Source organism: Sinocyclocheilus anshuiensis, unplaced genomic scaffold (assembly GCF_001515605.1).
Source record: "Sinocyclocheilus anshuiensis isolate Anshui unplaced genomic scaffold, SAMN03320099.WGS_v1.1 scaffold1082, whole genome shotgun sequence".
Classification (NCBI taxonomy): Eukaryota; Metazoa; Chordata; class Actinopteri; order Cypriniformes; family Cyprinidae; genus Sinocyclocheilus; species Sinocyclocheilus anshuiensis.
The window spans coordinates 44,308-56,258 of record NW_015542379.1 but is presented as its reverse complement, the minus strand read 5'-3'; the positions used below and the strand labels follow the sequence as shown (position 1 = coordinate 56,258).

General features: G+C 38.4%; 1 protein-coding gene across 1 annotated transcript in view; it reads left to right on the top strand.

Moving 5' to 3' along the window:
* Positions 1–11,951, top strand: part of LOC107692463 (SH3 and multiple ankyrin repeat domains protein 2-like) — a 38,968-nt gene that overhangs the window by 12,833 nt on the left and 14,184 nt on the right. Inside the window, exons 9-15 of the mRNA XM_016491507.1 lie at positions 605–682; positions 2,671–2,737; positions 6,857–7,127; positions 8,057–8,196; positions 9,246–9,359; positions 9,589–9,664; positions 11,687–11,769. Of these exons, the coding sequence (XP_016346993.1) occupies positions 605–682; positions 2,671–2,737; positions 6,857–7,127; positions 8,057–8,196; positions 9,246–9,359; positions 9,589–9,664; positions 11,687–11,769 (829 nt within the window). The remainder of the gene's footprint in view (positions 1–604; positions 683–2,670; positions 2,738–6,856; positions 7,128–8,056; positions 8,197–9,245; positions 9,360–9,588; positions 9,665–11,686; positions 11,770–11,951) is intronic.

Here is an 11,951-nt window from a genome sequence, read left to right as displayed (position 1 = left end):
CCAAGATACCTTGAAGGACCTATCTGAGAGATAAGACTCAAACCACTGGAGTGTGGTTCCTGAGATGGAATTGTATTGGAATTGATGTATTGGAATCAGCAGTAGAAATCATTTTGAAAATTCTGATATTATAATAAAACTAAATGTTCTGATAGTAACATGGTTTTGAAACAATCCAATGTCTGTGGTAACATCATAAACTGTAAAATGATGGTAAAAATGACAATTTAAACAACTTTACAGCTCAAACAATACAAGTTTTGACAAAAACTAAAAGTTGTATAAAATGATAATGCCAATATGCTCGTATTGCAGCCTTTAAACCATTAAGAAAAAGAATAAATCAAATTTACAAATTATTTTATATTTTACTTAATTATTTTTTAATTATACATTTTCTGCACTAGTCTAAACACAAGCAGCAGGTGATCTGAATGAAAAAGCAGATTCACTTTCTGACAGTAGGTGACGCAAATACTCCTGCGCTTTATTAAACACAGCTTTATTAGGAATAATACAGTCGGTTCCCAGCTCAATGATTAAAATATATATTTCATATAAAGAAATGCTTCAGAGATTGACGGTGTGTTTGTGACTCCTGCAGGAGAAGTGCGCTCACGTGCTGCTGGTCAGAGGAGCCGACAAGGAGCTGAAGAACTGCAATAATCAGAGTCCATTCCAGGTAATGTCTTCATGAACGGTCCGCGCACACTTCTCTCGTGCATCTCAGCAAACTTTTAACTTTAAAAAAATTTTACTTTAAAAAGTTCACTTGTGCATTGCTATTTATATCACTGAAACCTGTGTTACATTAACCTTGCCATAAAATAAATATGATAAAGGTGGATCACTGCATGTGTTAGTCTTGGTTAGTAATATATCGATTAGTATGCTTTATATCAGTATCATGACCACATTATTTAATATTGGTCACTAATACAATTGTTAGAAATGTGCATTTAATAATTAAAAACACTATGTATTTCAGTAGGTTACACGCTTGGCCATTCACTGATTTTTAGAAATACTGAATAGTTTTAGGAATTGAATGAACTATTCTTTCATGGATATGGTTGTGTGTGTGTGTGTGCGTGCGTGCGTGCGTGTGTGTGTGTGTCTCTGTGCGTGCGTGTGTGTGTGTGTGTCTCTTTGCGTGTGCGTGCGTGCGTGTGTGTGTGTGTGCGTGCGTGTGTGTGTGTGTGTCTCTTTGCGTGCGTGTGTGTGCGTGCGTGCGTGTGTGTCTGTGTCTGTGTGTGTGTCTGTGTCTGTGTGTGTTCCAGTAGTTTGTGGATGAACTGTGATTAAAGGCTACAGATGGTGAGGTACAAATCTCCTGTCAGAAGTGCTGGTAGGATTACGGCTCAAGCACGCATGTGCGGAGTCTCTCAAACAAGCACATTAGACGATTCAAAAGAAGAAACTGAGCAGAATGAAAACAATCACCGCAAGGTGTTTGAAAGTGATTCAGTGTGTTAAACCCTCTGAGATTTTACATTTCCTCTGTTCATCACATCAGTCTCTTCCTAGTGGAGTTCAGTATTGTCTACTCTATACATGTGTTCATTACAGTTTATGTACAGTTTATGTATACATGCCCATACAGTTTATGGGCATTTAGTGTTTTTTAGTTAAAAAAAATCTTGTTGTGATGTATTTTGTTTTTTAACAGGTGAAGCATGTCTTTTCTGTGCCACTAGCAGCACTAAACAGAATTGTAGTCTGATTGATTAAGTGTCCCGAATGGACTTTACATGTGAACATCGTCTCAAGCAAGCGTGACTTTAGGACTTTAGATGCTCAGAAATCACACACTTCAGCTCCACACAAAATCTCAGTTACACAAAACACAATGTAACCTTTAACCGTAGCTATACCTGACTTGGGCAACCTTTTAAAAGATGTAAATAGAGCTAGTTGTGTTTCTGTTGGGTTAGTAACAGGGAATCTGTGCCTTAAATCTGAAAGAGATCCCGTTATGATACAGTAATGTTAATCTTTAGCGTAGATTGTGTTCTTTCAGTGATATCAGTATCATCTGACACAATACGCTTAGGAAGGATCTGTTACTGTACACGTTCACTTCTGGTACTTTTGTGCAAGTTTGATCGGTTCAGTTGAGGCATCATCATGCGATCAATATATCAATATTATGTGCCTATTTTATACTAACAGTTACATTTGTATCCACTCACAAATGCAACCAAAATATAACACAAACATTTAATTGAACTCTCTGAAAATAGCAAATCTTGTATACAAATTGGCACATCACATAAAACACACTTTAGTTTTTTAAAGAATATACTGTAGAAAAGTCGCTCTTGAGATCATTAATCATATTCCAGTCCTAAAATGTGAACACGAATAAAATAAAATCTAGGATAAAATATAATCTAAAAAAAAAAAATTGTCAAAAAAAAAGCATTTATAAAGAAAAAATTAAATAAAAATAGTCTTCTAGTATATCTTATAGATATATAAAACAGATTTTTTACGAATTGCATTTTTGCTTTTATGCATTTTTACACATAGATAATATCATTAGTCATGTGACTGATGCATCAGGCTATATTGTTGACCTGAGCTTACAGTATTTACAGTATTTGTCTCTGAATGAAACTGACTCAGATACGATGTGAATCAGAGCGAGCGTCTCTGCTTGTGTTGCAGGTGGCCATAATCTCTGGGAATTTCGAGTTGGCGGAGCTGATTAAGAAGCACAGAGAAAGTGACGTAGGTAAGAGCCACAAACACCGCATCTGATTTAACAACCCGATATCAGAAACCTCCAGCAGAGCTCTATAGACAGCAGTGTGTGTGCAAATAGGGCACGTCTTAATGTGAAAGAAATGACTGGACTAATCCAGGAGCGGCAGCTAGGATTAAGAGCGATGACGAGCCAGAGCTGCACTTAAGATATTCTCCTCTGAAACCGTGTGTTGTGTTCTGAGTGCATGATGTTCAACACAAACACAAACATGATGCAGCTCAGTGTCACCGAAACAAACAACACAACATCACGGGAGGTTTTTTGTTTTCACACACTACTGTTTTTATTCTCATTTGTGATATCAGCCGTCTGTCAGGCTGGACTCTGTCAAAAGAGGGCAGGGCTTTTCCAAAAGACAAAAACAACAAGCAGTGCTACCCTATATGCTGACTTGACCTAAAGAGCATTGTTTTTCAGTATGTTTTCATAAAAGCAAAAAATGTTGAGTGAGCTGGATTATACCGGGCCCAGGCAACCGTTCACATGAATAAATCAATCAAAAGGAACAGAAGTAAATATCTGAGGAGGCATAATCCATGATTGTTTCCCGGAGCAGCCCACAGCTGTCCTGCAGACTAAATTAAAAAAGACGCAAGTCACAACAGCAGCGAGGGATTACGAGCTCATCATCTTCCAGCGAGCGCAGCGGCAGACTCATTCCTCCTCTCTGATCTGGGATGGGATTTTGTAGGGACTGGATTCGTTTGGGTCATGGGTTCTGCCTGGTGCACAGCAGAGAGAGGTGTGTTGATTTACGCTGATTTCATCTCTAGCAGGACCTTCTCCAGCTCTTTGTGTGCGCCCAGTTGTGGCTTTGAAATGTTGGTTTCGTTGTGAGAGTACGATCTGCGGTTTGCTGGGATGGTTACAAATCTTAATGTTTGTACGCTCTTGATTTCCCATGGTTTCATCTGGAAAGCAAAGTGCAAATAAAAGCATCCAGTGAACCATTTTCATGATTTGGCAGAATGATGATTTTAATGAATTTGATTTTAATAAAGCCTGACCCTTGGCATCACCATTTGCTTATAGTGATCATATGCAGCATTCATAAACAGCCATCTTTGATAGCTGTAAACATCGAAATGCATGCAACTTCAAGGCATTTTGTAATACAGCATTACACTATATATACATTATTTATTTATGAAATAATTGCACAAGTGGTAGTTCTGTGTCATTTTGATTGAGAGTGTCAGACATTTTTTTCTGCGTTCTTTACAGACACATTAATGCTGTGAATGGCATTGTTTGTGTGAGAGCGTTTATATAATGTGAGAAATGAAAACACACGAGTGCACTCACGACACTCTTCACTAACAACTTGCACTTCTTAATATCGTTCTTCTCCCAGATCAGCTTTAAAATAAGGCTTAAAATAATCTTTAATGTCTGAAAAATCAAGAACTCTGGAGTTTCCGAGGATAGGGATGTTGTCTGGTAAATAGTGCAGCTGCTGTTCTGTCATGTTTTTCTGTAAGGATCGAGGCGCTCGTCTCTGTTTGAAGCGTCTGTGGAGCGACTCGGCTCTTCTCTTATGTAATGTTAAGATGTTTTTCCTCATGTCACAAACTCTTTCGACTGTCGTTCAGGCGTCTCTTCAGTCACTGTAAGCGTGGCCAGTGGATTTTCCCCAGATGTTCATTGATCCCGGTTCTGATCCTGTGTTCTTGAGAAAACACTGATTGCTCCAAGCATTACGTAACTCTGAGATTTCCCTCAAAATCCTGCTGTGTGAAATACGGAGGAGATCTGTCTCTCCTCGGGGCTCCTTGTGTTAACCTGACATCTGACATCGTTTCTTTTTCTCGCTCTTTGTCTTTCGCTCTCCTCTCGATCTCTCTGTAAGAGTTGTTCGTCTGATGCGCTTTATGGTCAGTCGTGTCCCTTCTTCTTTTCTCTGTGTCCTGTTTCTGATTTATTGGTCAGATGTTGGTTAATGGAGGAGGTGGTTCACCAGTTCAGATGAAGAGAGGACTCAGTAGAGACCGTACTGTGTTTATGAAGAACTAAATGAGCAGGAGCTTCTGTAAGTGAGAAGACATTACCATTAGACTACAGTTAGAAAACCATAAGATGTTGGAGAGTTAACGGAAGATGAAGGAAGCATTATGGCAACAGTAAAGGAAGTTAATCTCAGAAATGAAGAACGGGGAGCGGTTGGTCTAATATCTGTCATATATGAGAAGAGTCCTGATCATCTTATTGCTCATACACATTGGCATAACTAGACCGGAGCATCAATTATGTTTTTCCTGATGAGAATTGCATTGCTGGAGGTTTTACCTATTTTCATTTATGAAGAACGAAGATGCAAGAAATGTGATTTCCGTGGGCGATCTGGAACTGATTTTTTAAAGCAGTTTAAGCGAACACACTTTATAGAGTTTGTGTAAAAAACAAATTATCAACATCGTAAAAGACATTAAATGGACAATGATGTATGAATCAGGTTATTTCTAGAAACCCTGTACAGAGAAGGTGGGAGACCTTCAGTCATATCCACAAACTGTCACGTTGCACACACACGAGGGACGAGGAAACCATCATGGGGAACACCTGGGACAAATTAAACATGGGAAAGGAACACCTGGGGAGCAAGACACAGACAAAACATGGAACAGAGTCTGACACAAACACACACGAAGCATGCGTTATTATAATAAACATGATGGTTTTATTTTAATTGAATTTGCATTTGATTCTGTTTTTGGTTTTGCGAAAAGAGTGTGTAGTTTTAATCAAGCATTGTTTATTTAAAATACATCAATATTTAAAAATAAATACATTTAAAAGTGATTTAATTGTATTCTGTGGCAAAGTTTGCATTATGGTGTACATGCACAGATAAGGTAGAATGAAGAGAAGAAATGATTTCTGATATGAATTAGACTAAGTCTTTTTGTTTATTATGTGAACCTGATGATCAGGGAAGTTTTAATTTAAGGCTGTTTTCTTGTTTTCTAAGCAAATGCAGATTCTGAGGAAAACGTTTTTGTAAAGATGTGTATAAATGATTAGGTATTTGTGATTTGAATCTGTTTATTACAGATGACTCTCTAGTAACTGTGTGTCAGTATCTCAAGCCTCTAATACTAGCTTAAAAATGACATTTTTGACTTGGTAAAAGATGCTTGAGCTGTTTTTAAGGAAGCTGCATAAGAAAGTACCACATACAAGAGTGTTTTCCAGATAATAACCACCTCCGATGTGTCAGTCACTGCTTCAGGTTTGATTTTAAACTCTATGTTGTGCAACAGAAACATTTTTGTTCACATCTGCCTCTTTAAAATTAAACCTGTTACAGGGTCATTCATACACATGTTCCCTTATACATCACATTCATATAAATTTACCAGTCTTGTTACTAATTAAAAGGTCCATGAACACTATGAATCAATTATGCATTGTCTGATGAATTGCTTTGCATTTAAACATGAATGGTGTGAGTGATTTTCCCGTTTTGGCAAAAATAGCTGAAAATGGCAAGCAGTATTAATCAATCGTCATTCGTGACAAATTTGGGCAAAATCATCATTGTTATTTTTTTAAATAGTTTCCTTAATCTGAGTGGTTCAAGACTTGACTACTTTTCATAAGTTTGCCACCTGAACACACACACAAGAAAAGAGGACTCGATTCAACAAAGTTAAGTGGTTGAAAAAAAGCTCCTTAATTTGTCATTACTTACTTTCCATAAAAAGTAACTAAGTAACGCAATTAGTTACTTTTTTTAGGGAGTAACGCAATATTGTAATGCATTACTTTTAAAAGCAACTTTCCCCAACACTGCTTATTACACTTACAAAGATTTTTGTCATTGTATTTTTTTGGCTTCCTCCTCATAGTTCACTTTAACCACATCTTTGTTCCCAACAGTTTAATGGATATATTATGGGCTGCTCTTCAGCTGACCTGTCTTCTGTTTCGTGTGTGTGTGTGTGTGTGTGTGTGTCTCTCTCTCTCTGTCTGTGTGTGTGTCTCTCTCTGTCTGTGTGTGTGTCTCTCTCTCTCGGTGTGTGTGTGTGTGTGTATATGTGTGTCTCTCTCTCTGTGTCTGTGTGTGTGTGTGTGTGTGTGTCTCAGTGCGGTTCCCCGAGGTCCCGCTGAACTCCAGACAGCAACGGTCTCTCCAGAAGAACAGTCTCTCTGGTTCTCGGGCGCTGCTGCGCTCCAACAGTGACATGAACCTTGTGGCGCGCGCCGTGAGTCCGGAGCAGCTCAGTCTGTCACCGCAGAAGATGCAGAGAGACCCGAGCGGCCGGGGAAAGATGACGGGCCGCGGCGGCAGAACCGTCCCGAGCAGCTGTTCCCTGTCCATCAGCCTGGAGGACGAGCAGAGCACGCAGCAGAAATGGTAGGACAGAGTTCACCAAACACAAACAGAAAGCTTTTATCCCTTCCCATCACACACATATGTGATCATATGTGATCCTGGAGCACAAAACCAGTCATAAGGGTACATTTTGTTAGGATGGGACAATATTTGGCTGAGATACAACTATTTGAAAATCTGGAATCTGAGGGTGCAAAAAAAAATCTAAATATTGAGAAAATCATCTTTAAAGTTGTTCAAATGAAGTTCTTAGCAATGCATATTACTAATCAAAAATTAAGTTTTGATATATTTACGGTAGGAAATTTACAAAATATCTTCATGGAACATGATCTTTACTTAATATCCTAATGATTTTTGGCATAAAAGAGAAATGTATAATTTTGACCCATACAATGTATTGTTGGCTATTGCTACAAATATACCCCAGCGACTTAACACTGCTTTTGTGCTGCAGGGACACATATGTGCTGTAGGTACATAAACTAACATGTTTAGTTTAATTTTTGCAAGAAAATGAAACTAAATCAGCCTTGGCTTAATTATTATGAGTAAATTGATGCAACAGTTCTTTACACATGTTCAGGACAGGACCCCACTTCACTGATTTTAAAACTAGACTTAAAATGTATTTATTCAGACTGGCGATGTTGTGACATTTTTATGTATTTTATGTATTTTGTTGTTTTCTATTTGACTTTTTTGTTGTAGTTTTATACGTTTCTTTCCACCGTTTTATTTTGCTCTTATTGGAAAGCACTTTGGTCACCTTGAGTGCTGTAAAGGGCTGTCTAAATAAATGTTGATTAACAAATGTGAAGCTGTTTGTACAGCAGAGGGAGCTCTTCCAGTAATACAGCAGCGCTCGGCTGTCTCTGGGTGTCAGTATATTCTAATGCTTCACGTGTTATGAATGCCGTCCTGGAGTGAATGTGTTTCTGCTCCTGCAGTGTCAATGGCAGGCCGTGTGGCCAGAGCTCCAGGAGAAAGCTGTACAGCGCTGTTCCCGGCCGTCATTTCATCGCCGTCCGCTCATACCAACCTCAAGCTGGTGGAGAGATCAGCCTGCAGAAGAATGACAGGGTCAGAGGTCAGCGCCGTCGAATCTCATCTGAATCTAGATGCGGCCGTGATTTTCTCATTTCTCCTTTCAGTTTATAGAAGGTATTTTCTGCCATTTTTTAAATAAATCAATTCAATTATACAAATTAACACCAGGTTAACAATTTCGTTACAGAAAACTGGACGCAAATTTTTAAATGAAATGATTTAATTTTCACTGAGAATGCATGGTCCTTGTCAAGTTGAAAAATAAAATGCAGTTGGTGATTTGATCTCGAGGCAAGACTGGAAATATATTAAGAAAATGCAAATGCAGTTTTTACAAAGCTTTTTAACTCTTTCCCCGCCAGCGTTTTTGAAGACAAGTTGCCAGCCACCGCAAGCATTTTTGCTGATTTTCACCAAAATTTCACGGCCCCCAGAATATTTTGTTGCATGAATATCTGAACATACAATACATACAAAAAACATACAAAAATCTGTTTTATTCTAGCTTCAAGCATTGTTTTTTTCTTTTTTTTTAATCAACACTTGAATGTAGGTAGGATTCATAAAAAAGCAACATTTTGAGCAAAAAGCTGAGAAAATCTCATTTTTATCAAACACTACACCTGGATCATATTCAGTAACATTATCACAGCAAAGCTGCAGTAGATGGCTTCCATCAGCGCTCCCAAAGCTTGCACACTTTCTGGATCCACATTTCACTCGCTAGCATTAGGCGGTTTTCATTTATACGCGGTTAGTGTTATTTTTCACATGCATATGCTTATGGTCTGTGTTTTTGATGGAGTGATTCTCGACTCTTTCAGGAGATGCGTAACAGCGCCCCCTAGCGTATAACAGTGAAAACACGGAAAATTCCCGGGAAAGAGTTAGCGCTCATGCGATAATTGTGAATTCTTTTTCAATCATTTCATTTTCAGTTTTGGCACATATTTTGCATGCAGTTTTCTAATGAAATCGTTAATCTGGTTTTCATTCTTATAACTGAATTGATTTATTTAAAAGTGTCAGAAAACACCCTCCGTATCAGTGGTGTTTCCCCCTGCTTCAGTCGTCTTGTGTCTTGTGTAGTTCTGAGTGTGGCTGAAGGGGGCTTCTGGGAGGGCTGCTGTCGAGGGCAGGTGGGCTGGTTCCCTGCCAGGTGTCTGGAAGAGATTCCTGTCAAACCTGACAAAGAGAGACCAAGTAAGTGCCTGTGGAGAGAGAGACCATCACAGGACTGGTTCCATCAGTCTCATTCTCAGTCTTCATTCTTCACCTGTGAAGTTAAAAGCCTTTGCTGTTTCTGTAAGCTGGAACGAGTTGTTCATTGATCAGAGCTTGTCAGTGCATGCTGATTGACTTTATTAATGTCCGATTCCTCCAGCTCTTGATCATAAGAGGATCTGTTATAATGCTGTCATTTGTTCACCAGAGAGCAGAATGGAGCGCAGCGACAGGAAAAAACTCTTCAGACATTTCACTGTCGGTTCCTATGACAGCATCGACGGGTAAGACCTCAACCGGACCTGATTGAAAGCATACAGTTCTTCTCAGAAAACCTTCAAGTCAAGTTTCTGTAGTACTATACAGCGCTATACCGACTGTGTGAAAGCGGCTTCACAGTGATAAACTGGAAAATAACAGAATCAGTCGTGCAAACTTCATCCAATATGAGACTAATCCAAACTCTGCTGTAAAAAAAGACAATAGTGTCATTATTCAGATCAAGTTTGAACTGAAGTTTTTGTTTTTATACACAATGATCTCTTATGTCACAAGATCAAGGACAATTTATGGTAACACTTTATTTCGATAGTCCACTTTAGACATTTTATTAACAGTAAGTAATTTTGCAACTATATGTCAACTAGCAGTTAGTAGAGTAATGTAGTTACAAAGTTACTTATAGTTAGTAGAATGTCTAAAGTGGACTATCGAAATAAAGTGTAACCCAGTTTATGAACTTTTTAATTAAAAACACATCCTCAGACAGGAGATTCATCCTTAAATTATGAAGCACAGCAGGCTTTAAATGTCTTTGAAATCTTGACAATTATAAAAGGAGCTTGTTTGAATGTGTTAGAGCTTATATAATAAGGCAATAGTCTTGAAGAGGCCAGTGTTAAAGTGATGTTACTGCAGTGAGCAGTTGTTAGGAGTTAAACTGCCCCAGTGGATGTTTACATATGAAGTGCATAGTTTTATTAAGTCCTGTCTGCATCGACATACATCTCGGTATTATATTACAGCATTAAAAGCCGGCCATCTCGTATTGAAGCATGTCGGTTGCATGAGATGTAGCGTTAGAATCTTGGATTTGATCGGTTAGGTCTACATTTGAACATTTAGCCATTATTTAAAAGTATGATCCAGTGTTGGACCGTATTGATTATGAAAATGGTATTATTTTTTTTGTTTTACTTGTTTCTTTATCATTTAGAATATTTTATGCTTTTTATGAGGAAATGAAATTGCATTTGTGCATTTGATTTGTCAACTCAGTTTTGTTTGGAAAAACCTTCCATGACCCTCAAACTAAATTTAAAAGCTTGCCAGTAAACCGTGGAGTCACACTTAATATTCATCGAGAGATTTTAACCCTAATTATCAATCTTGTCAAATGTAAGTTGAACACATGGCAGACTATTTAAGTTGAAATAGAGAAAAAAACATTTTACATTTAAATAACTTAGGCCTATATTCTTAACCTTGGGCCTCATTGAAAAAGAAGAAGAAGAAATGACCAAAACAGTCTTAAAAGCAGCCAGTACTAATTCTCTAAGTTCTCTTTCATGGAAAAAATATGCTTTTTCATTCATTCGTACTGTACATGGTTGCAACAAAAATTTGTTTAAAATTGTAAGTGCTAATGTTTAAAAAATATTTTTTTGACTGACATTTCATAGACATTATGCTTTCAAATATTATGCCACATGTATGTAAATTGATTTAAAAACATTTAAATTGTATCATTTTGAAGAGAGGTTGATGATACTTTAAATCCTATTACTACACCAATTCATAATGTGTATAGTGTGTTTTTTTTTCGTATGACATTAAAATTAATTTTAGAATTAAAGTGTACATAAATAGGTTAACCAAAACAAACGTGTTTATGTCTTAGAACCTTAGGCCTATGTATTAATTCACGATGTGGTACAGTACAAATGTTTTGATTTCTCTCTATAAAAAAAACACTTTTCTGAGGTTGGCACCCGCGACAGATAAATGACGCGCGTCTGTGACACATGCGTCAGACGTCGTTGCATCGCGTCGCGTCTCACGCTCTGAGCGTCGCGTTATTGAGGCGGTAAGTGAAGCATCTCAACACGCGTCCGGAGCTCCAGCGCTGATGATGGAGAGACGCGAGGAACGCGCGCGTTTATGATCATCGCCATTCATCTCCGGAGACATCGAGTGATCGATACCGATCGATACAGATGATCTGTCATGATGAACCGCGCGACGGTGAGGATGAGGAGGAGGATGATGATGAAGGGCTTGAATAACGCGCGTCATTTCCTCCACAGCGACTGTGTGACCGAGCAGAAAACAGTGGTTTTACTGAAGCAGGAGAAGGAAGGCTTCGGGTTTGTGCTGCGAGGAGCTAAAGGTGAGACCTCATCTTCATCATCACCATCATCATCATCATGAAACATTGGTTGTCAGACACACACACACACACACTCACAAACACACACTCACACTCACACACTCACACACACACACTCACTCTCTCACACACACACACACACACACACACACTCACTCACACACACACACACACACACACAC